General features: G+C 39.5%; 1 protein-coding gene across 21 annotated transcripts in view; it reads right to left on the bottom strand.

Annotated features, from left to right (window-relative positions):
* AAK1 (AP2 associated kinase 1) overlaps positions 1-25145 on the bottom strand; it is a 170107-nt gene that overhangs the window by 52157 nt on the left and 92805 nt on the right. For all 21 annotated transcript variants that reach the window (XM_057497114.1, XM_057497116.1, XM_057497110.1 and 18 more), the window contains 7 exons: positions 19746-19867; positions 18336-18417; positions 17700-17832; positions 14491-14594; positions 12755-12834; positions 8448-8602; positions 7211-7503 (listed from right to left, as the gene is read on the bottom strand). In XM_057497114.1, coding sequence (XP_057353097.1) covers positions 7211-7503; positions 8448-8602; positions 12755-12834; positions 14491-14594; positions 17700-17832; positions 18336-18417; positions 19746-19867 — 969 coding nt within the window. The remainder of the gene's footprint in view (positions 1-7210; positions 7504-8447; positions 8603-12754; positions 12835-14490; positions 14595-17699; positions 17833-18335; positions 18418-19745; positions 19868-25145) is intronic.

The raw sequence follows: 25145 nt of genomic DNA, 5'->3' as shown, positions 1-25145 counted from the left end.
GGAAGGAGAATTCAGAAATAAAACAAGCTCTGGAAGGACTTCAAAACAGAATGGACGAGATGCAAGAGACCATTAATGGACTAGAAAACAGAGAACAGGAACGCAGAGAAGCTGATGCAGAGAGAGATAAAAGGATCTCCAGGAATGAAAGAATTTTAAGAGAGCTGAGTGATCAATATAAAAGGAATAATATAAGAATCATAGGCATTCCAGAAGAAGTAGAGAGAGAAAAGGGGATAGAAAATGTCTTTGAAGAAATAATTGCTGAAAATTTCCCCAAACTAGGGGAAGAAATGGCCTCTCAGACCACAGAGGTACACAGAACTCCCATGACAAGGGATCCAAGGAGGGCAACACCAAGACACATAATAATTAAAATGGCAAAGATCAAAGACAAGGACAAAGTATTACAAGCAGCCAGAGAGAAAAAAAAGGTTACCTACAAAGGAAAACCCATCAGGCTATCATCAGACTTCTCAACAGAAACCCTACAGGCCAGAAGAGAATGGCATGATATACTTAATGCAATGAAACAGAAGGGCCTCGAACCAAGACTACTGTATCCAGCACGAATATCATTTAAATATGAAGGAGGGATTAAACAATTCCCAGACAAGCAAAAGTTGAGGGAATTTGCCTCCCACAAACCACCTCTACAGGGCATCCTACAGGGACTGCTCTAGATGGGAGCACTCCTAAAAAGAGCACACAACAAAACACCCAACATATGAAGAAGGGAGGAGGAGGAATAAGAAGGGAGAGAAATAAAGAATCATCAGATTGTGTTTATAATAGCTCAACAAGTGAGTTAAGTTAGACAGTAAGACAGTAAAGAAGCTAACCCTAAACCTTTGGTAACCACAAACTTAAAGCCTGCAATGGCAATAAATTCATACCTTTCAATAATCACCCTAAATGTAAATGGACTGAATGCACCAATCAAAAGACACAGAGTAATAGAATGGATAAAAAAGCAAGATCCATCCATATGCTGCTTACAAGAGACTCACCTCAAACCCAAAGACGCGCACAGACTTAAAGTCAAGGGATGGAAAAAGATATTTCAAGCAAACAACAGAGAGAAGAAAGCAGGTGTTGCAATTCTGGTATCAGACAAAACAGACTTCAAAATAAAGAAAGTAACAAAAGACAAAGAAGGACATTACATAATGATAAAGGGCTCAGTCCATCAAGAGGATATAACCATTATAAATATATATGCACCCAATACAGGAGCACCAACATACCTGAAACAAATATTAACAGAACTAAAGGAGGAAATAGAATGCAATGCATTCATTCTAGGAGACTTCAACACACCACTCACTCCAAAGGACAGATCCACCAGACAGAAAATAAGTAAGGACACAGAGGCACTGAACAACACACTAGAACAGATGGACCTAATAGACATCTACAGAACTCTACATCCAAAAGCAACAGGATACACGTTCTTCTCAAGTGCACATGGAACATTCTCCAGAATAGACCACATACTAGGACACAAAAAGAGCCTCAGTAAATTCCAAAAGATTGAAATCCTACCAACCAACTTTTCAGACCACAAAGGCATTAAACTAGAAATAAACTGTTCAAAGAAAGCAAAAAGGCTCACAAACACATGGAGGCTAAACAACACGCTCCTAAATAATCAATGGATCAATGACCAAATCAAAATGGAGATCCAGCAATATATGGAAACAAATGACAACAACACCACTAAGCCCCAACTTCTGTGGGACGCAGCAAAAGCAGTCTTAAGAGGAAAGTATATAGCAATCCAAGCATATTTAAAAAAGGAAGAGCAATCCCAAATGAACGGTCTAATGTCACAACTATCAAAATTGGAAAAAGAAGAACAGATGAGGCCTAAGGTCAGCAGAAGGAGGGACATAATAAAGATCAGAGAAGAAATAAATAAAATTGAGAAGAATAAAACAATAGCAAAAATCAATGAAACCAAGAGCTGGTTCTTCGAGAAAATAAACAAAATAGATAAGCCTCTAGCCAGACTTATTAAGAGGAAAAGAGAGTCAACACAAATCAACAGTATCAGAAATGAGAAAGGAAAAATCACAACAGATCCCGCAGAAATACAAAGAATTATTAGAGACTACTATGAAAACCTATATGCTAACAAGCTGGGAAACCTAGGAGAAATGGACAACTTCCTAGAAAAATACAACCTTCCAAGACTGACCCAAAAAGAAACAGAAAATCTAAACAGACCAATTACCAGCAACGAAATTGAAGCAGTAATCAAAAAACTACCAAAGAACAAAACCCCCGGGCCAGATGGATTTACCTCGGAATTTTATCAGACATACAGGGAAGACATAATACCCATTCTCCTTGAAGTTTTCCAAGAAATAGAAGAGGAGGGGATACTCCCAAACTCATTCTATGAAGCTAACATCACCCTAATACCAAAACCAGGCAAAGACACCACCAAAAAAGAAAACTACAGACCAATATCCCTGATGAACGTAGACGCAAAAATACTCAACAAAATTTTAGCAAACCGAATTCAAAAATACATCAAAACCATCGTACACCATGACCAAGTGGGATTCATCCCAGGGATGCAAGGATGGCACAACATTCGAAAGTCCATCAATATCATCCACCACATCAACAAAAAGAAAGACAAAAACCACATGATCATCTCCATAGATGCTGAAAAAGCATTTGACAAAGTTCAACATCCATTCATGATAAAAACTCTCAGCAAAATGGGAATAGAGCAAGTACCTCAACATAATAAAGGCCATCTATGAAAAACCCACAGCCAACATTATATTGAATAGCGAGAAGCTGAAACCATTTCCGCTGAGATCGGGAACTAGACAGGGATGCCCACTCTCCCCACTGTTATTTAACATTGTACTAGAGGTCCTAGCCACGGCAATCAGACAAAACAAAAAAATATAAGGAATCCAGATTGGCAAAGAAGAAGTCAAACTGTCACTATTTGCAGATGACATGATACTGTACATAAAAAAACCCTAAAGACTCCACCCCAGAACTACTAGAACTGATATCGGAATACAGCAAAGTTGCAGGATACAAAATCAACACACAGAAATCTGTGGCTTTCCTATATACCAACAATGAACCAACAGAAAGAGAAATCAGGAAAACAACTCCATTCACAATTGCATCAAAAAAAATAAAATACCTAGGAATAAACCTAACCAAAGAAGTGAAAGACTTATATTCTGAAAACTACAAGTCACTCTTAAAAGAAATTAAAGGGGACACTAACAGATGGAAACGCATCCCATGCTCATGGCTAGGAAGAATTAATATCGTCAAAATGGCCATCCTGCCCAAAGCAATATACAGATTTGATGCAATCCCTATGAAACTACCAGCAACATTCTTCAATGAACTGGAACAAATAATTCAAAAATTCATATGGAACCACCAAAGACCCCGAATAGCCAAAGCAATCCTGAGAAAGAAGAATAAAGTAGGGGGGATCTCACTCCCCAACTTCAAGCTCTATTATAAAGCCATAGTAATCAAGACAATTTGGTACTGGCACAAGAACAGAGCCACAGACCAATGGAACAGACTAGACAATCCAGACATTAACTCAGACATATATGGTCAATTAATATTTGATAAAGGAGCCATGGACATACAATGGCAAAATGACAGTCTCTTCAACAGATGGTGCTGGCAAAACTGGACAGCTACATGTAGGAGAATGAAACTGGACCATCGTCTAACCCCATATACAAAAGTAAACTCAAAATGGTTCAAAGACCTGAATGTAAGTCATGAAACCATTAAACTCTTGGAAGAAAACATAGGCACAAACCTCTTAGACATAAACATGAGTGACCTCTTCTTGAACATATCTCCCCGGGCAAGGAAAACAACAGCAAAAATGAACAAGTGGGACTATATTAAGCTGAAAAGCTTCTGTACAGCAAAAGACACCATCAATAGAACAAAAAGGAACCCTACAGTATGGGAGAATATCTTTGAAAATTACACATCCGATAAAGGCTTGACGTCCAGAATATATAAAGAGCTCACACGCCTCAACAAACAAAAAACAAATAACCCAATTAAAAAATGGGCAAAGGAACTGAACAGACGGTTCTCCAAAAAAGAAATACAGATGGCCAACAGACACATGAAAAGATGCTCCACATCGCTAATTATCAGAGAAATGCAAATTAAAACTACAATGAGGTATCACCTCACACCAGTAAGGATGGCTGCCATCCAAAAGACAAACAACAACAAATGTTGGCGAGGCTGTGGAGAAAGGGGAACCCTCCTACACTGCTGGTGGGAATGTAAACTTGTTCAACCATTGTGGAAAGCAGTATGGAGGTACATCAAAATGCTCAAAACAGACTTACCATTTGACCCAGGAATTGCACTCCTAGGAATTTACCCTAAGAATGCAGCAATCAAGTATGAGAAAGATCAGTGCACCCCTATGTTTATCGCAGCACTATTTACAATAGCCAAGAATTGGAAGCAACCTAAATGTCCATCGATAGATGAATGGATAAAGAAGATGTGGTACATATACACAATGGAATACTACTCAGCCATAAGAAAAGGGCAAATCCAACCATTTGCAGCAACATGGATGGAGCTGGAGGGTATTTTGCTCAGTGAAACAAGCCAAGCAGAGAAAGAGAAATACCAAATGATTTCACTCATCTGTGGAATATAAGAACAAAGGAAAAACTGAAGGAACAAAACAGCAGCAGAATCACAGAACTCAAGAATGGACTAACAGGTACCAAAGGGAAAGGGACTGGGGAGGATGGGTGGGTAGGGAGGGATAAGGGGGGGAGAAGTAGGGGGGTATTAAGATTAGCATCCATAGCGGGGTGGGAGAAAGGGGAGGGCTGTACAACACAGAGAAGACAAGTAGTGATTCTACAACAGGTTGCTACGCTGATGGACAGTGACTGTAAAGGAGTATATAGGGGGGACCTGGTATAGGGGAGAGCCTAGTAAACAAAGTATTCGTCATGTAAGTGTAGATTAATGATTAAAAAAAAAAAATGCAGTTCCTATGTGGTGACCTCTAATGAGTTCTACACAATGATATAAAGGACATATAAAAGTGTAGACAAAGGGTCTGTTTATGTTTATACAGAGGATCAAAGCCTAATTTGGCTACCCCGAAAATGAACTAAGATACGATATGAAAGAGAACTTCCAACATCAGCACTCTCGGGAAGACTCATGACAGAAGATGATCATCAAAAAACCCCAACAAAGATCCACGCACTGCTACAGCTGTAGATGCACTCATCCCACCAGCTCCTGGACTTGCCATGGGAATGAAGGAGATATCTAAGCTGGCCTGTGCATACAGTAAAACAACAAATTTGACTGGATCTATACTGTTGGAACTCAACCAAGAATTAGGAGAAGTGCAAATTGTAGCGCTCCAAAATCTTACAACTACAGACTATTTACTGTTAAAAGAACATAAGGGATGTGAACATTCCCCAGGAATGGGTTGTTTTAATTTGTCTGATTTTTCTCAAACTATTCAAATTCAGTTAGATAATAACCATCATATCATTGATAAGTTTTCACAAATGCCTAGGGTGCCTAACTGGTTTTCTTGGTTTCACTGGAGATGGCTGGTAATTACAGGTATGCTTTGGTTATGTAACTATACTCCTATTATGTTAATGTGTGTGCGCAATTTAAGTAGTAGCTTAAAATCTATACATGCTGAAGTTACTCTACAAGAAGATATGTCAAAGAAATAATCAATCTTCCCATGTTTTCTCCCGCCTGCTACTTCTATAGCTTTTCTTCTTCCTTCCTAATTACAACGAATTCTTAAATAGAATTCGTGCCTCATATCAAATTTACCGAGTATCATAACTCCTCCAAGTGGTAAAGATACCTCAAGACAAATGCTGGGCATAGAAGCCACAGGGCATAAATATGCAAAGAAATAAAAAGCTAACCATTTCAAACAATAAGGCTTCTCTCTCACTTACCAACTTAACATTTCCCTGTATGGCCCCGGAAGATGACTGGTTAGCCAGAGACGGGTAAGATTCCTCAAGGGAGGAACAACCTAAGACAGGCACAGTCGCAGGGGGGTCATCAGGTGAGAAATTGGGGATCAACAGAGGTGAGGCTTAGAACCTCACCCTCCCTGTTCTGAGAGAAATCTTCTGCATATGTGGATGTTTTATTGCCCTTGTCTAGCTTGGATTAACACATAGTCTACAGGCACACACCTGATCATCTACATTTGCTCTCTTACAACACTAAACTATGTTTTCTACCTTTATGTTGTATCTACCTACCACTTCAGCATTTTATTAAAAATAATAAAGAGAGAAATGTGGTATCCACATATAAATCAAGTATAAAAATCAAATGTGTATTCATATTTGAACTGACTGTTTATAGTTCATAATGCATGAGCAAAACCAAAAGTTTCTGTGATGACTGCCCTTGTACTGTTCACCATGTAACTTATTCACTATGTAAGAATTTGTTCTCCATGTAAGAACTTGTTCATTATGCTTCAGAAGATTGGAGACTGACGAAAATTAGGCTTGGGGTGGATTAATGATTGTGCATTCAGCATTGACTCCCCTATACAGAATTTTATTGTTGTTAACAACCATTTGATCAATAAATATGAGAGATGCCCTAACAACAACAACCAAAAAAAAGTACACACTTCCAATTGTAAAATAAATAAGTAACCGGGATGTAATGTATAGCATAAGGAATATAGTCAAAATATTGTAACAACTTGGTATGGTGATAGCTGGTACCTAGAATTATCATGTATATAAATGTTGAATCACTGTGTTGTACACCTGAAACTAATGTAATGTAATACTGTGTGTCAACTACCCTTCAATAAAAAATAACTATCTAAAAAAAAAAAAAAAAAAAGAAAAAAGAAAGAAAGTAAAGAAGAAAAGAGTCCTTAAAAAAATAGCTCCCTTGCTAACATTCCTCAATCAGGAAAAGAATTCCCCATTCCAAACTGAGATCAGGGTGCAAGTGACCCAGTGATTGTTCCACTACACAATGCTTTATAGAATCTACATCTGTGAGGAGCAACGATGCCATGGTTAATGGCTGGCTGTCTTCCCAGGGCTTCCCAAGGAAGATGCCTGTACCAGTGGGCCTTTCACAGTGATGGCTCAGATATACCAGGCAAGGGTTAGACTGACCACCCTACCTGCTGAGCCTGGGCCTGCTGCTGAGGCTGCTGCTGGTAAAACGTGCCCGCGGGTTGCTGCGCCGGGGGTGGGGGCTGCGGCTGCGGCTGCTGCTTGAGGAAGAGCTGCTGCTGGTGCTGGGGGGTGGCCTGGGCCTGGGCCGGCAGCCCCTGAGCTGGAGCGGAAGGTGGCTGCTGTGCGGTGGCTGGAGCCTGTGGCTGCTTCAGCTGGGCTTGTGGTAGAGGTTGGCTGGGTGGAGGCTGTGTTTTTGGTTGGGGAACACTGGCTAACAGGCCAGGCTGATTGCTGGATCCTGCAAGGAGAATAAATTCCATATAAGGGATCAAAACTCTTCCAGACAAAAATGCTTTCTTTCTTGCCAAAGCAATAAAGAAGGCATGAGAAGTAGACAGATAATCTCAAGATCCATGTGCTCCTCACTGTCTTTGTACCTGGAAGGCCCTTCCTTCTTCTTGCTAAATGATGCGCTTCATGTTTTTCAAAGCAAGGCTCAATGCTTGTCTCCTTCGGAAGGTGTCTTCTCTTACTCACCATCCCATTTACTCAATTATTCCTTTAGTCAGCACCCTGAGCATCTACATATTCAACCAGCCTTTGATGTTCTTGTGTATAAACTTACTGGCATCCTGCAGGACAAACACATCCTTTGATGTTTTACATTTAAGTTACACAACCCCAGTATAGATGCCGGGCTATTAAGTAGATGGCCGTCAAATTCACTGAAAGCAGTTTTCTGGTAGAAGAAGTGATGGCTAAGTTTAGTTACTTGATAATTTGGATCAATTCTCTTTATGAAACCAAACTCTGTCATCTTATTAGAAACAGAGTACCAAAACATGGAGTGGTGACAGATACTTTACGAGACAGAACACCAAAGAAACAATTCCTCTATGTGAAAAAGAGGCAAATCCTGTTTCTTTAAAGGCAAAGAAAAGTATATGAAATAAAGAGGTAGGTATGGGATGAATGGACCAAGCCACAAAATCAGGGCCAAGACTGGAAAAAATAGGCTTCAGCGGTCCTGGAGATCCCCCACGGAAGTCAGTGAGAGGCCTCTTCTTTTGCCAGCCACTTGCCATACAATTTCAATGGCAGCTTAACCTCCTGTTCCTCAAGGAAAACCACTATTTTTTGTGTCTCTGGATTTCATTCCTGAAGCAAACTCGGCTTCTAAGACCTCTGTTGTTCAGGGTAATAAAGAGGTGTGCCAAATTTCAAACCAACCAAGTTACTGACCTACAGCCTGAGGTGGGGGCTGAACGGTGGCTCTCTTTCGAGGTGTCAGGGCTGGTTGAATGGGAAGAATTCCTGGGTTTGGCTGAGTCTGCCCAGCCTTAGGCCGCTGGCGGGGTGCAATTGAAGTCTCTGTGGTAGGAATGGGATCTGTCAGTCTAGAAAAAGAAAAGAGAAAAAAATCCATGTTAAAGTATGGGGAAACGAGGAGGGATAGACAGAGTACATGATGGATTAGCTTTCTCCCCCACACTCATTGAAACCTTCCAGATCTGCTTAATCAACAGTTCCTAAAAGGTTTTCCACTAGATACATATTACTAGATGTTATGAAAAAGGACTTAATGGGGAAGTAAGTTTTAACACACTGATCAAAATATATTGAGCAGATTTCCAGCAGAACTTTTCATACATGGAGAACAGAAAGAACACTACATAGAATGCAATGTTTCTCAACCTTATTTGACCTTGGGATCCTATTATCTAATACCTCCTAGCATTTCCCAGAATATACTTTGGGTGATGGTGCAAATAGGGGTTTGAAGCATCTCCGTCAGATGGAGAGGGAACTTCAACTTGATTAGAAATAGCTGTCAAAATGGTCTCTCTCCAATAAAAAAGCATGTAATTGAGAATCCAGTAAGGCAACTAGATAAAATAAGTAAAATAATTCAAGGTAAAGGATTTGGGGAGTATGACAGGAACTCCATTTTCTCCAATACACATGCTTGAGTTCTTCCCATGGTAATAACATTTTTAGCTATTGCATACCTTAAATTTACACAGTGTTATATGTCAAGTATATTTTAATTAAAAAAATTTTTAGGTGGCCATAGGGTGACCCAGAGTAAAATTCACATTGTCCAGTGGCTCCTGCAATCAGGTGAGAGTGTGTCTAATTGATAGCTTTACATGGGAAGTAAGCACATTGCTATGTGGCAGTTTCCAGAAACTGTAAGAAATAACTAGTGCATGCCCTTTGTCTCTCTGTCTCTCTTCTTCTTTGGCCACTCCTTCATCCTGTGGCCTCAGATAGGGATGCTGCCATATTGGCCCATGAGGTCTCAACCACACCAGGATGGTAGAGTTGTGAGCAAGAAGAAGCCTGGGTGCCTGCAGACTTAGTGGAACACAACTGCCATACCTGCCATGGAAAGCTTACCTCCAGGTTTTGTTACTTGTGAGAAAAAAATAAATGTCTACCTTACATAAGCCACTGTCATTCTGGCCTATCTGTAACTCACAGGCAACTCTAATCCAAATGAATATTTGAAGGATTGCTGTGTAGTCCACTTGTTCCTTGTGATGGTGCTAACACCCACTGGAAAGGTCCATTCATTTAGAGCAGTCCACACAGCTGGCTACTACCTAACTCCAATCAGAGTGGTTGTCCTTGAAAATGAACTTGAAGGAGTATAACTGAAGTTAGGCCAAAATAAGCAAGCTTCATGAAGATTTCCAAAATATGGCCAGTATAGCCTCCATGAAATGCAAAACAGGAAACAAAGCTGCCAGCCCCATGTCCTTTCCTATGACATATGCCCAAGGTATGTCCATCCTGGACCTTGAGGCTTTTCAAGGGCACCCTGCCAGAGGGATGCTCTTGTGTGGGGTAAAGAACTGGTCATATAAAAACTCTCAACTTTGAGGAGGCTGTAACGTGGGGAAGGGAGGTGGGAAGGAAGAGGGGATAGATGATGGAGAAGAGAAGAAATGTAAAAGAAAGACTCTCCACGGGCCTGGGAGGCTTCTATAGAAAACCAAATGCTAAGAACTTCCACATTGGACTTCCAAGGGTAATATCTTAGTGACAATGGGATTCAGAGTCAAAAAATAAAAAAACTGTATTCAAGCTTAGCTTTCCATGAACTGTGTGATAACAGGTATGTCACTGAACCTCTTTTAGTCTTGGATATCTTATGTGTAAAATGGAGAAAATAATACTGTCAATGACCGCAAAACTGTTTTATAAACTGTAGAGTACTGAAAATATTAGTTTGTATGGACCTCAATATGCTGTGAGAAAATACAAACTTTGAGGCTCAGAGATCCAGCTCTAAGTTGTCCTGTGTGTATGTTTTATAAACTGGACAAACACAGGCAAATCATTTGATGTATAGAGTAGAAAGAGTGTGGGTGCTGGAGTTCTGGTTCTGGTTCGTTTCTTAACCACACATTAACTACCTTTGGCAACTTACTTATAATTCTGAGTGTGTTTCCTCATCTGTAAAGTGAGAATAACAACCTCATAGATTTGGGTTTTTTTTGTAGATAATTATTTTTTATTGACGGGTAGTTGACACACAGTATTACATTAGTTTCAGGTGTACAACACAGTGATTCAACATTTATATACATGATAATTCTAGGTACCAGCTATCACCATACCAAGTTGTTACAATATTTTGACTATATTCCTTATGCTATACATTACATCCAGGTTACTTATTTATTTTACAATTGGAAGTGTGTACTTCTTTCTTTTTTTTTTTTGTGAGGGCATCTCTCATATTTATTGATCAAATGGTTGTTAACAACAATAAAATTCTGTATAGGGGAGTCAATGCTCAATGCACAATCATTAATCCACCCCAAGCCTCATTTTTGTCAGTCTCCAATCTTCTGAAGCACATAGATTTGTTTTAAGGAAAGAAGTCATTTATATAAAGTACCAAGTATGGTATCTGGTATATATGATGCCTCAATGAATAGTGGCTACTTTAAAAATAGAGTTAGAAAGAAAAACCAACCTCTTAGGACTGTGGAGCAGATATGATAAATGGAAATGAAATCACTGTGTGTTATAGAAAGGACAACTTAGACCCAAATCTCTTGGCTGTGAAGTTTGTGTATTCTCACAGCATTACTCAAGTCCATACAAACTAACAGTTTGTGCACTCTATAGTTTATAAAACTGTTCCACAGTCACTGATGTATTTGATGTTCACATTGGCCTTATGATGGAGATATTTTCTCCATTTTTACACAACAAAGTACCACTCAAATGTTAGTGGTTATTATCATTTTTACAAATGTGTGGGCTTAACGGGAATGGATCTTTGCTTAGCCTCAGTACATACTATATTTGGGCCTAGTACAAGATGGCCATAAATCCAAAACTCAAAGCTCATTAAATCAGCCCCAAAAACAATTCCCAGAGGTCAGTATGGCAGACTTATCTAAGAAATAAACAGACTCCAAAGTAACAACATGGATATAGTTTGCTAAGTTTATTAAAAACCAAAGTCTTACTACTTTTGAGCCACATCAGCAGGCATTCGGGAAGTATTCAAAAATGTTTTCATGTGTAAGCTATTTGACTGTTCTATTAAAATTCACCTATTCCCATCTTGGTTACTTTATTGATACAGAGAATGTGGTAGAAAAGAGGTGTATAAATATCTTCTGAACTGCCCTTGGAATTTGCCATTTGGAAGGCAAGGCTGCCCTGAAGATGTGCCCTGCAGGGGTGCAACCAAATGTACAAGGGGTGCAAAAGTCCAAGTGCCTCAGGCCTTGCGCTGCTGACACCCACCTCTTGTCTGCCCTGAGGCCGCACTTCCCACAGGCCGCTCCCAGCTACAGGAATGTTAGCTCATACTGTTCTAGGAGCTGGAGGGGAATTCTTCTGGTAGCTGACTTTGGTTCCAGGATTCTCTGACACCTTTGGTGAACCTTCCTTACACTGTACGGTGGTTTCTGGGCCACTTGCACCCAGTCTTCTTGTCCCTCTCCCCGTCAGACTTACATCACCTTCTGATAGCTCCCCCATCTTTCCCTCCCTATTTTTCTCACAGGGGCATTTCCCCAAATAAAATCCTAGCTTCTTCACTCCTCTCTTGGCATCTATCTGCTTCTTGGAAGACCCTAGGTTACACAGGATGTGATCAGCTAAGATCCACAGGCTCTTCTGCTGTTCATGGACTTGGTGCTTTGACCTGTAGATTCCTAATGTGGTCAGGGCAACAGAAGGCAACAGAAAGGGAGGTTGTGGTTGTGGGATTAGGGTGGCGAATGGAGCTAAACAAAGGCCTGAACACATTTTAGGACACTCTTGACTATCAGTACTTAAAGTCTGCTGTTGCCGCATCCCCGGACCTATTCTCAAGCAAAGAAAACAGCTGTGGAGTTCTTGATTCTCTTTCAAATGTAGATCACTGTATTTCATTACATTCCTCTTGTACTCCCAAAAAACAGTTTCTGCCAAGAGGAGACAGAGCTTGCTTTCCTGTTCTGCACAACCTCTGGCCATGGCAGCACAAGAATCAAGAAACACAGGAGTGGCACACGTGCTCAGAAGGCATTTCTTACCTGGCCTTTGGCTGGGTCTTTTTTGCAGCTGCCTCACTGGCTTTCACTGGTTCTGGAAGTTTTGCAGGGATGGGAGAGCTCTACAGAATTGAAAGAAAATTAGAAAACAACATCACAGATTTCTTTGTAAAATAACAACCAGCATGACTGGGCTGATGGAAATATACTGAAGTCTTCCGGAATGGCTTCCCAGTCCTGATCTCTAGTAAAGGGAAGGGAAGTTAACTAAAAGTACATCTTATCGGACTCAGGCCCAGTGAGCGAGGCAATGTACCTGAGAAGAGGGTAGCGCAGGCTATGAGCAGCACCCTCCTCCCCCGTCATTCTCAACCTTCTCCAACTGGCTGAGGGCCCTGGGGATTGATGTCAGTGTCCTTCTTGCAGCACAGCTTAGAGGTGATGTTATGGAAGGAACGGGAAGGAATAGTTATGTCTGTAACCGGCATTACCATTTAATGCTTCCAATTATATTTCACATTATTTATTTTATGAATGGAGAAGTGGGATAGCAAAAGAAAGCATGGCCATGGTAGGTTCCTGTACAGCATTCTTCAATTTCATCTGGGAAATCCAACAAATGGATACTAGAAATAAGACTGCTTCCAGGAGGGACCTCCCAGTCCTTGATGTTTCCAGGTGAGGGGATTTTCTGTGAAAAGATTTCTCCTGCTTTCTCGTCCACTCTCCAAGCAGTCCTCTCCCAAGGGAGAAGGGTGATTGATTCGACTGATAGGACTGAAAGGTAAAAGCAAGCTCGCCTGACTTGCCCTGGCCCTCCTTCCTTTAGGGAGGAGTCTGTCCAGCAGGAATCAGGCGCTCACTGCTCAGTCACATGGGCCCAATGTGCGGAGACGGACTGGTCAAGCTACATTCTCTGACTCAGTCTTATTAGTAATCAAGCCAATATTCTGAGCTCCATATGAATAAGTCCCACATCTGATTCCAAATGCGGGAGGAAAGAAGAGGGTTATTTATCCTCTAGCATGGATTCTGCATCATCCAATACTACCTCTTGAGCTCAAGCTCCAATAGTGGCATCAAAAATTCATGATTGGAGAAACTAGCAAGATAACTTCAGAGAAGCACTTATTTGTTATGGCATCCATTAGTAAAACATTCAAAAGCATTGGCTCATACTGCAACATGAAAAATATGCCAAGATGGCAAAAAGGGTGTTTGCAAGCCCTGTCTTGAAAACTGTGAGTACAGAGTTTAGGATTACTAAATGTAGAAATATTCCTGTGGCCCGATGTGAATGGGGAAAGTAGAGGAAAAGGAGTTATAGATGGCCAAGAGCAGAGGCAAAATCAAGTAAGCTCTGCTGCGAGGAAGGAGAAATGGGAAAAGCGGCTTTTGTTCCAACAGGCTCGTCGGCTAAGTCCAGAAAAGCCTTGCCTCAGAAAAGCAGCCTGCCTAACCACCTCTAGGTAAATATAACAGGCACATGGCTCTCAGTCAACTGTGAAACGTCAACAAGACAAATGTTGGTCAGTCTTTACCAAAGTATTCAACTAAATCCCTAGGGCTTTTTTTTCAGTGTAATTGCCTCAGTTTTATAATTAAATTCTAAAGGAAAACTCTTTACAGCAATTGCTTCATAGTGAGCTTTGCTTGACTGTCCCCTGCTAGCTGAAGCAAGGGACACCTGGACTCATTAAGGAGCTGATTAACACCCCAGGAATTCTACATGGCAAGTTGGTAATGTTTACTTCCCCTGTAAAGCACCTCTCACCTACCTGTGCGTTCGGAATCGGGCATTCCTTCTTGAGGAGTTTAAAGGAGAAGTAGGAGACCTGGTAAATATCCGGCCTTTTGTCAGGGTCTGGTTCCAACATATACCCTAAGATAAACATATGTGAACTTATTTAATAATACCTAACAGTCACCACGTTAGCTAGGAAGCATAATTTCTTTATTACCAAAATATTGTTCTTTATTTTTATTTCTCACCAAAGCCAGACAGTACAATCAGTTCTTTTCCTCTCCTCTTAGAAAGGGACGTTCTAACTTTCCTAAAATCTTTAATCTTACAAAGAAACAAAGTTTTTGAATTATAACAAGGATACTTGAAGTTCTTGTGCCTCGTACAGCAGGGATGCAAGCTCTCAATATGAAAATTGCCACCTTCATATTCTGGCATCTAGGAAGTTATAGAGTCCTGCTTCTGGTCTTCTTAGTTTATAATATCTTGCTAAACTAATGATTATTCTTGATGATTATAACTAAAACTCATATTGCAAGAATTTACCTATTATTCTTTTGTTAGAGATATTAGCTGGTTTCCAGTCTAAAAGAAATTGCAAAATAACAAATATACCTCTACTTTTATCCTGATCTCGAGATCACTTGTCTGTTTCCAAATCCTTTAAGCTTCTGCCCTTTCTGAAGCTGGAAAAATCCTCAGGAAAAAAACTTCTCAGAAGACATACTAACATGTATATGTATACATACACACAACAATACAAGGCAATTTATTGCTTAAGGAATCAAATGAATACTTTGGACACTAAATTCATAAAAGACTGATGAGGGGAATAGTCTTGTGAAGGCTTTGCAGAAAATGCAGGACTTGAGCTGGTCCTTGAAGACAGGAAAGATTTTAGTTAGTCCAAGGAAAGCAGAGAAAAAAGACATTCTAAGTTGAGAAAAGAGTCTGAGCAAAAATGGACTTGCAGAAAGAAAATGAATGCCTTGTTACGAGAAAATAGAGAAGTGAGAGGTGAAGGGCAAGATTTTCTTGTCAGAGAAGACAGGGAAATAAGGCCGGGTGAGTGGGGTGGAATCAGAATATGAAGGATCTTAAATGCCATGCCAAGAACTTCAGGCCCTACTGTGGGACCACTGGCAAGTCATGAAGTCTACTAACAGGGGCTGGATAGAGTGGCATTTATAAGATTAATTTCATGGTGAGGGTGGGTTGGGTTAACTGAAGAGACAGGAAAGAAGCTGGTAGCCAACCACTAGTCAGTACAGGTATGAGCTGACTGAGTGTGTATATACTATGGTGACAGTGATGAGAACACAGAGAACGTAATCAAAATAGGAGAAACTCCAAAGAAAGAGCATCACTTAGGAAATAACAGACTCCTTCCTCTCTCTTGCTGGCCACATGCAAAGAAAACCTTAAATTTCACTCAACCAGGCTTGAAGAGTGATGCCAATGATAGAAACTCTATAAAGAGGAGAGGGGAGGTGTACACTGGGAGTAAGAAGGGAGGAGGGCAATGACAATATATTTAACTTTAGACCTGTGAGTTTAGGGTGACCATGTAATCTTCAAGTAGTCTGTAAACTGAAACAGGTCAGAGTTTGGGAAATATGTCAGTGTTACAGACATTCATAAAGAGTAGTTTTTCCTAATACGAATCTGCTACACAAAAGTTAGGAAGAAAAAAATATATTACAAAAAAAATCCTACCATTCTAGTATCTAATTTGGCTACTTTACTGTTTTTCCCTCTCATTTACATAGTGGCAACTCTAAAACAGAGATACAGTAGTCCCCCCTTATCCACAGGGGATACATTCCAACTCCCCCAGGGATGCTTGAAACCTATGATATTCCTGAACCCTATATATACTGTGTTTTTTCCCTACATATGCATACTTAAATGTTTTATTTATAAATTAGGCACAGTAGAGATTAACAATAACTAATAATAAAATAGAACAATCATACCAACATACTGTAATAAATGTTATGTGAATGTGGTCTCTCTCAAAACCTTATTGTACTATACTCACCCTTTGTTTTGTGATATGATGTGAGATGATAAAATGCCTACATGATGAGCTGAAGTGAGGTGAATGATGTAGGCTTTGTGACCTAGCGATAGACTACATTGACCTTCTGACTAAGAAGGTGGATCATCTGCTTCCTGAACATGGTTGACCTCAGGTAACTGAAACTGTGGATAAGGAGGGACTATTGTAATATTTTACTTCTGAAAACAATCCAACAGCTATTAAATACTCCACTTCTCCCTCTTTTTGTTAATAAGCAGAAGAGGTTGACTGATAAAACTGGCACAATGGAATGGCTAGTCATTTAAAAGCTATAACTCTGTTAGCTTGGGTAAGTTACCTATATTTTCTCAGCCTCAGTTTCCTCATTTGTATAATGGGGATAATTATACTTACAATATAAGGTTTTAAGAATTAACTGAAGTATAAGTAGGCCCTCAACAAATGTCAGATATTCTGCCACAAATATGCTTCTATTTTCTCCAGTGTATCCCTACCCAGGACCCAAACTGGGTTGCTCAGAATTTATAATCCATAATGGTTAAAAATTTAGATACCAAGTGTCTTGACTAATGTAAAAAGATGATAAAAAATCTCTGTTTAGCATTTTAGTAGAGGGGCTTGTATGAAGATTATTGTTCTACCATCTGCTTAATGAACATTAGTACATATGCTTGCTATGACAGTGTAAAAGAATAGAAAAATCTTAAAAAACATTTTAAACAAAGCATTGAATTCAAGTGCTTGTTATCAAAATCCAGAGATGGATTGAGAGAAAAAAACCTAGTTCCATAGTTACACAGTTTTAATTATGTATTCACTCCAGCCAACGCATGGCAATCATTTTAATTTGAGTTGTTTCCACTTTTGAAAAGATGAATTTCTTATCATTTGATACAAGTCAGTAGGACTCCTTCGGTACCAGAGCTCTCACACTGACTGTGAGGGAACAGAGCAGTACTGCACTGCTTAAAGCACAGGCAGGATTTCTGCTGGGTGTAAAACAGTTTAGATGTCTAGCAAAAAGACACACCCCTCTAATTAGACACTGTTATACTGTCTTTGAGTGACCAATCACTGGCAAGTGGTTTTTTTAATCTTCACATCCAACCCACCACTTCTGGGATCTAATCCCTTTATCCTCCAATTCATTCTTAGAGATTAGAGATAAAAATATGAAACTAAAAACTCTTAATACTTACTAATTAGGCAGTGCATATCTTGGGAATATCGAGAGTTATCAGGAATTGTGAAGTTTCCATCACAAATTGCCACCTGACTCTCCCCAAATGGCAAAGTGAAGTAACATAATTTATACAACAAACATCCAAGAGCCTAAAAAAAGAAAGAAAGCACATTGCCATTTGTGATTTATTTACCATATCTGCAAATGGGTCTTCTAAGAGATTTACTAGTATATATAAAAACTAGGTACTATTAACATATTAGAAACTAACATTGCTGTTTAGCTGCTGAATTACATTATTTCCACCATCACTACCAAACTGTGCTCCAATGAAGGACAAGTATTTCAGCTGTTCTTCTTTTAAGAACTAGTAACACATATGTGAACACCACCTAAATAATGGCACACCTGAATAATTTGCAGAGAGCTCTAAAGTTACTTCCTTTAACATGCTTTACGAAGCAGTGGCTGGTCACCTCAAGTCAAAAATAATCCTAAGTGCACATGATATGGTACACACAAGTGCACATGATAAAGTACACATGATATGGTACAGGAGCCACTCTTGATATGGCACTATTTGCATTAAACTTGGGAGTTGACAGTCAAGACTGCTTGTATCTGAAATGTGGATAGGTTAGTTGACACATACCCAAATGTCTGCCTTCGTAGTGATGATTTTGCCACTGTACAGGTTGACCATTTCTGGTGCTCGATAGGACAGCGTTGTGTATCTACAATCAAGAGAGTTGATTTTTGTTAAAAATGTCAATGTTATAATTAAGAACCAGGGGTAGCACAAATACTTTAAATTAAAAATATATATATACATATGTATTAATAGAGTCTAGTTCCCTGGGAGTAATCTTAGGAAACTGGATGAAATAACTGTGCAGATAAAATGAAAGCTGTCCTTGGTACATACCTGTGGCCCTCTAACAGCAGTTCTTATAGCCTAAGAGCATGTGGGGACCCAGACACCAAGATACTAAACAAACTCTAAAAGCAACCTTTCTTGAGTCCTCAAATGACAAAACTGTTTCCTGTAAATCCTTGCTGATACTATATTTTGATGATTGTTTTTAAACACAGTAATCCTCTTACACGTGGCTCAACAGAGATGTAATACTGGCTGGGATGTTTTAGAGAGGAGCAGAAAGTGAGCCCTGCTGGGGTGGGAGGTAAATGGCTCTTCACTACTGGAATAAGACTGAAACAACAGTTTTCCTCTTATCTCTGGCTCAAGAAAAGAATAGTATAAACTCATCTTCAAAGTGAGTGACCTGATGTCACCTGGTGTGACCTGTGCTGCTTGAGTCTCTGGAGCCCAGGGGGCACCGTGGTTTATATCCACCAGGGCCTTGGGCCAGAAGTCTTCCTGCTGCAGGCTTAGTTGCCAGGGGTGATGCAGGACAGGAGAGGATCAGGATGTAAGTGCATTTGCCAGCCTGTTGATGTATTTGTAGTAACAGTGAGTGTTGTTGCCATGAAAAACCCAACACTCTGGACCATTAGGGGAAGAGTGAGGTTCTTCCTGGAGTCACAAATCTAAAGACACAATTTCTCATGAAGTCAGTGATTCAATATCTGTAGAGACTTCAATAGCCCTACTCACCATTAATTCCAGTAGATTGCAGGTGAGCTCCTTATAAGAACAAAGGAATACCCAGCAATTTAGGGCTCAATAAAAAGCACATCCAACTGACTGATAATGTTACAGTTGTTGTGATCCCCCTTAAAAGTATCACAGTACTTCTACAGTGTGTGCACCATTCATCTTTTTAAGGGCTATATGACTTAAGCCAAAATATCTATGTTCAATAATCATAGGACCATTTATAAAGTGCTATAAGATTCTTTTACTCTCCTGATCAATGATTGAGAAACCCCTCTGCCTCCTTCACCTGAAATCAAACAATCCAACTGCCAACGTGTTGCTCTGAGATGAGGGGTAACTGACTAGCATCATTGTCTTCCCACCCTGATCTTCTCATCCATAAGCTGAAAGTAAAGTTTCTGATCTGATAATGGACAAAACTCCAAGAAAGGAGGAAGAACTTACTTCTTAATCTCATCTTCTACTGCATTGACTCCCTCAGTTTGTGGATTCTGGAATTTGTTGGTGGCACTTCCAAAGTCACACAGGACATAATGGCCTCGGTCATGCAAGAGGATATTTTCAACCTGAAAAACATTCCCGAACCACCCATTCCAAGATACCATTTAGTAATGCAAATGAAAACTGGTTTGCAGTCACATGAATATTTTATTTGATAATCCCATTAATATGCAAGGGAAAGTTATTCCCCTGCAAGTATCTCAACAGGGGTCCATCCCAACATCCCAAGTGGAATAAAAAGGGCTACGGAGTAATAGGGTAAAATGAGAGTGGGGTAAAAAAAGGGAACACCATAATGGGAAAGCAAAAGTCCCTTTTTGCCACATTTCTCACTTCTACAGAAACAGTATTTACACTTTCAAACCTCTCTGTCTTTTCTCATATTCTTCTTTCAGTCTAGAATGCTCTTTATGATCCCTCCTCCTTACCAAACCATCAAAATCCCATTCATCTTTCATACTCCTATTCAAATGCCACCTCTTCTATGAAGCCTTCCTTAGGCCCCACTCAAACAAATCTCACTCCTTCCCAATTTTCCTTCCTTCCAATGTCAACTATTGGGCCCTATAAATACATATATCAATAGGTTAGGATTTTCAGAATTAATAAATATTTGCTATATTTTAGTTACTTCTCAAAGTGATGAACAGCCTGTGAGCAAATGCACAGTTTTTCTGTTAAAGTGTTATCCTTGTCTTTTTATAGATGAATTATTTGAGCAGTGAGTTAGGAGTTCTGGGTAGAAGGGAGCTTACAAAAACCAGAACTTAGAGAGATCCCTGGCATCAGAGGACTCTGCCAATGAAATAACAACTCCAGGGCAGTAGGCATTACTGTACTCAAGGTGTATTGCTTACTTTTTGGCATAGGTGAATTGAGCTGACTGGTATGCTGAAGGACAGACCTGGCTATGCATGGGCAGTAAAATGACAGCCCCAAAATCTTGTTAGGCCAATATGTCTGTAGTCTCTATTGTCTTCTGTCTTAGCCTTCCAAAGACTGACAACATGTAGAAAACAAGGGCAAGAGTAGACTATAAGCTCCTTGAAGATAAGCACCACCTCCATGTCTGTAGTCCTCTCTACCAGTGCCTCACAGAGTGCTTGGTACAGAAAATGTTGGTTGAATAGAATAAATTAAAAACCAGAAAAGTCTACAACTCTGTGTTTGTGTATGTGTCAGCCTGTAACAGGCAAAATAGGAGCCACCAAATACCCAGGCCCTACTGCTACTATAGGTTATTTTAGAAAAAAAATCTGGTCAGTTATGTTAGTCTCTTGTTCCTATACTTGTTTCTACACTTCTTTTTAATTCTTCTAAAAATTATATTATGTATCTTTTAAATGTTTATTTTATAGTCTATATCTGCTAACTTTAGGCAAATCTTTGCTGCAGAGTGATTCTATAGTTTATTGTTTCTTACTCCTACTGAGTCTCCCTCAGGTGTTGTTGAGAGGAGTTTTGTCATTGTTGACAAAATGAGTTAACTCATGTTCCTCAGACTTCATCTGTAGGAAGCCCTTGAGGCCTGAGTTTAAAGTCTATGGTTTTTTCAGTAGGGATATGCTCTGCACCCGGGGCACTACTAACCTACAATCACTTTAATCTGAAATCTTGACCTTGGGATTTTTAGCCACACAGGCCATGTGATCTATGCCCATCAACTTAAGTGGATATGCTCTTACGAATAAGAACCCTTAAGGGAGACTTGTTCCCCAGAGACAAGGCTGCGGCAGACAAATATTTCTACCATCTACAGCTTTTTATAAACTCATCAGTTTAATTTATTTACACAAAGTGAAACAGTCAAGCTATCCTGAACACACACTCACTTTAGGAATCTAAAATAATTCTAGCAAAGAAACACTAACATTTTCAATGTAATTTAGAGGTTATGAAAAGAACAGCTACCATTTACTGAGCTTTTACTCTTATGAGTACTTCGATACTTAGCACTTTACATGGATTATCTCACTGAATCCTCATTAATAATACAATAATATCTCCATTTTACAGATGGGGACAGTAAGACTCACAGTGATTAAGCCAGGAAGTAAACCTAGGCAATCTAACTCTAGAGAAGGACAGGAAATTACCCTTCCACCAGGACAAGAAGCAGATTAGAAGCAATGACTCAAGGTCACCACTCCCACCTTCCAACCCTGGTGGGTGTGATGACTACACTCACCCAGTGTACTGGAAAGCAGCCTAAGAACAGGACTATCTTAGTCCTTTCTGTACAGAAATGTCCCTAAAATAGGAATCTCATCACTGAGGAGCCAAGCCTCTAAAAACTAGCCAGGCTAATATGCTCCATGTCCTTTAAGCATTCCCTATGTTGCCTGGTTTGTTCTTCTCTAAATCGCTCACTCTCCACTGCTCAAGGCCTTATTCAAGTTCTAATTCAGTAAAACTTTCCATGATCACCCTACAAAATTTGCAGAACTTACTATCGGTAGGAGGGCTTGGCAAAGTAAGACTCTCAGGTCAAAGACCCTCAGTTATTTATCCTCTGTATGGCTGCTTTTGAGATTCAAATGCAGAGTTGAACAGTTGTGACAAAGACTAAACAGCTAAAATATTTACTATCTGCCCTTAGCAGAAAAGTTTGCAAAGATCTGGTGTATAATTACATGATGACTATGTGTCCCCTACAATGCCCTGTCCAGTATATGACACACAACAGAGACCCTGAAATCCCTTATTCAGCATCATTTGGAAACAATCTTCCTTCTTGGCCTCATGTGTCTTACAGGGCTCGTGTGAAACCATACATCTTCTATGGTATGTGTGCAGTCTCTTCTCAAATCAGTTCCTACATTTCTAATGCTGGAATGTACAATCTAGAAAACTGAAGTTAATTCATATCAGAACACAAACAAGGTAATTCTCAAGATCAAAATCAATGTTGGGGGAAGGAAGAGAACTAAGTAGACAAAGGAGAGAATGAAGAGGAGGAATAAGAATAAGAGGAGGCACATAATCTAGAAGAAACAGACAACTTTCTCGAAAAATAAAACCTTCTAAAACTGACCCAGGAAGAAACAGACAATCTGAACAAATTACCAGCAATGAAATTGAAGTGTTAATCAAAAAACTACCTAAGAACAAAACTCCTGGACCAGATGGCTTAACCGCTGAATTTTATCAAACATTTGGAGACCTAATACCCATCCTCCTTAAAGTTTTCCAAAAAGTAGAAGAGGAGGTAATACTTTCAAACACATTCTATTAGGACAACATCACTTTAATACCAAAACCAGGTAAAGACACCACAAAAAAAAAGAAAATTACAGACCAATATCCCTGATGAACATAGATGCAAAAATACTCAACAAAATATTAGCAAACCGACTTCAAAAATACATCAAAAAGATCATCCATCATGATCAAGTAGGATTTATTCCAGGGATGCAAGGATGATACAACATTCAAAAATCCATCAACATCATTTACCACATCAACAAAAAGGACAAAAACCACATGATCATCTCCATAGATGCTGAAAAAGCATTCAACAAAATTCAACATACATTCATGATAAAAACTCTCAACAAAATAGGTACAGAGGGCAAGTACCTCCACATAATAAAGGCCATATATGACAAATCCACAGCCAACATCATACTTAACAGTGAAAAGCTAAAAGCTTTTCTTTTAAAATCAGGAACAAGACAAGGATGCCCACTATGTCCACTTTCATTCAACATAGTACTGGAGGTCCTAGTCATGGCAATCAGACAACATGAAGAAATAAAAGGCATACAGATTGGTAAGGAAGAAGTAAAACTGTCACTGTTTGCAGATGACATGATATTGTACATAAACCCTAACGAAGCCACCCCATAAGAAGAATTAATATTGTCAAAATGGATATCCTGCCTAGAGCAATCAACAGATTCAATGCAATCCCTATCAAAACACCAATAGCATTCTTCAACGAACTGGAACAAATAGTTCTAAAATTCATATGGAACCACAAAAGACCCCAAATAGCCAAAGCAATCCTGAGAAGAAAGAGTAAAGCAGGGGTATCACACTTCCTAACTTCAAGCTCTATTACAAAGCCACAGTAATCAAGACAATTTAGTACTGGCACAAGAACAGACCCACAGACCAGTGGAACAGAATAGAGTCCAGATAATAACACAAATACATATGGTCAATTAATATACAACAAAGGAGTCATGAATACACAATGGGGAAATGACAGTCTCTTCAACAGCTGGTGTTGGCAAAACTGGACAGCTACATGGAAAATAATGAAACTGGATCATTGTCTAATCCCATGCAAAAAAGTTAATTCGAAATGGATCAAAGACCTGAATGTAAGTCATGAAACCATAAAACTCTTAGAAAAAAACATAGGCAAAAATCTCTTGGACATAAGCATGAGCAACTTCTTCATGAACATATCGCCCCAGGCAAGGGAAACAAAAGCAAAAATGAACAAGTGGGACTATATCAAGCTGGAAAGCTTCTGTACAGCAAAGGACACCATCAATAGAACAAAAAGGCATCCTACAGTATGGGAGAATATATTCATAAATGACAGATCCGATAAAGGGTTGACATCCAAAATATATAAAGAGCTCACGCACCTCAACAAACAAAAAGTAAATAATCCAATTAAAAAATGGACAGAGTAGCTGAACAGACACTTCTCCAAAGAAGAAATCAGACGGCCAACAGGCACATGAAAACATGCTCCACATCACTAATCATCATAGAAATGCAAATTAAATCCACAATAAGATATCACCTCACACCAGTTAGGATGGCCAACATCCAAAAGACAAACAACAAATGTTGGCGAGGATGTGGAGAAAGGGGAACCCTCCTACACTGCTAGTGGGAATGTAAAATAGTTCAACCATTGTGGAAAGCAGCATGGAGGTTCCTCAAAAAGCTCAAAATAGAAATACTATTTGACCGAGGAATTCCACTTCTAGGAATTTACCCCAAGAACACAGCATCCCAGTTTGAAAAACACATATGCATTCTTATGTTTATCGAAGCACTATTTACAATAGCCAAGAAATGGAAGCAACCTAAGTGTCCATCAGTAGATGAGTGGATAAAGAAGAGGTGGTACATATACACAATGGAATATTATTCAGCCATAAGAAGAAAACAAATCCTACCATTTGCAACAACATGGATGGAGCTAGAGGGTATTATGCTCAGTGAAATAAGCCAGGCAGAGAAAGACAAGTATCAAATGATTTCACTCATCTGTGGAGTATAAGAACAAAGAAAAAAACTAAAGGAGCAAAACAGCAGCAGACTCACAGAACCCGAGAATGGACTAACAGTTACCAAAGGGAAAGGGACTGGGGAGGA

This window comes from Manis pentadactyla, chromosome 2 (genome assembly GCF_030020395.1).
Source record: "Manis pentadactyla isolate mManPen7 chromosome 2, mManPen7.hap1, whole genome shotgun sequence".
NCBI classification, from domain to species: domain Eukaryota; kingdom Metazoa; phylum Chordata; class Mammalia; order Pholidota; family Manidae; genus Manis; species Manis pentadactyla.
The sequence above is the reverse complement of the archived record's forward strand: the minus strand, read 5'-3'. Positions and strand labels throughout refer to the sequence as shown.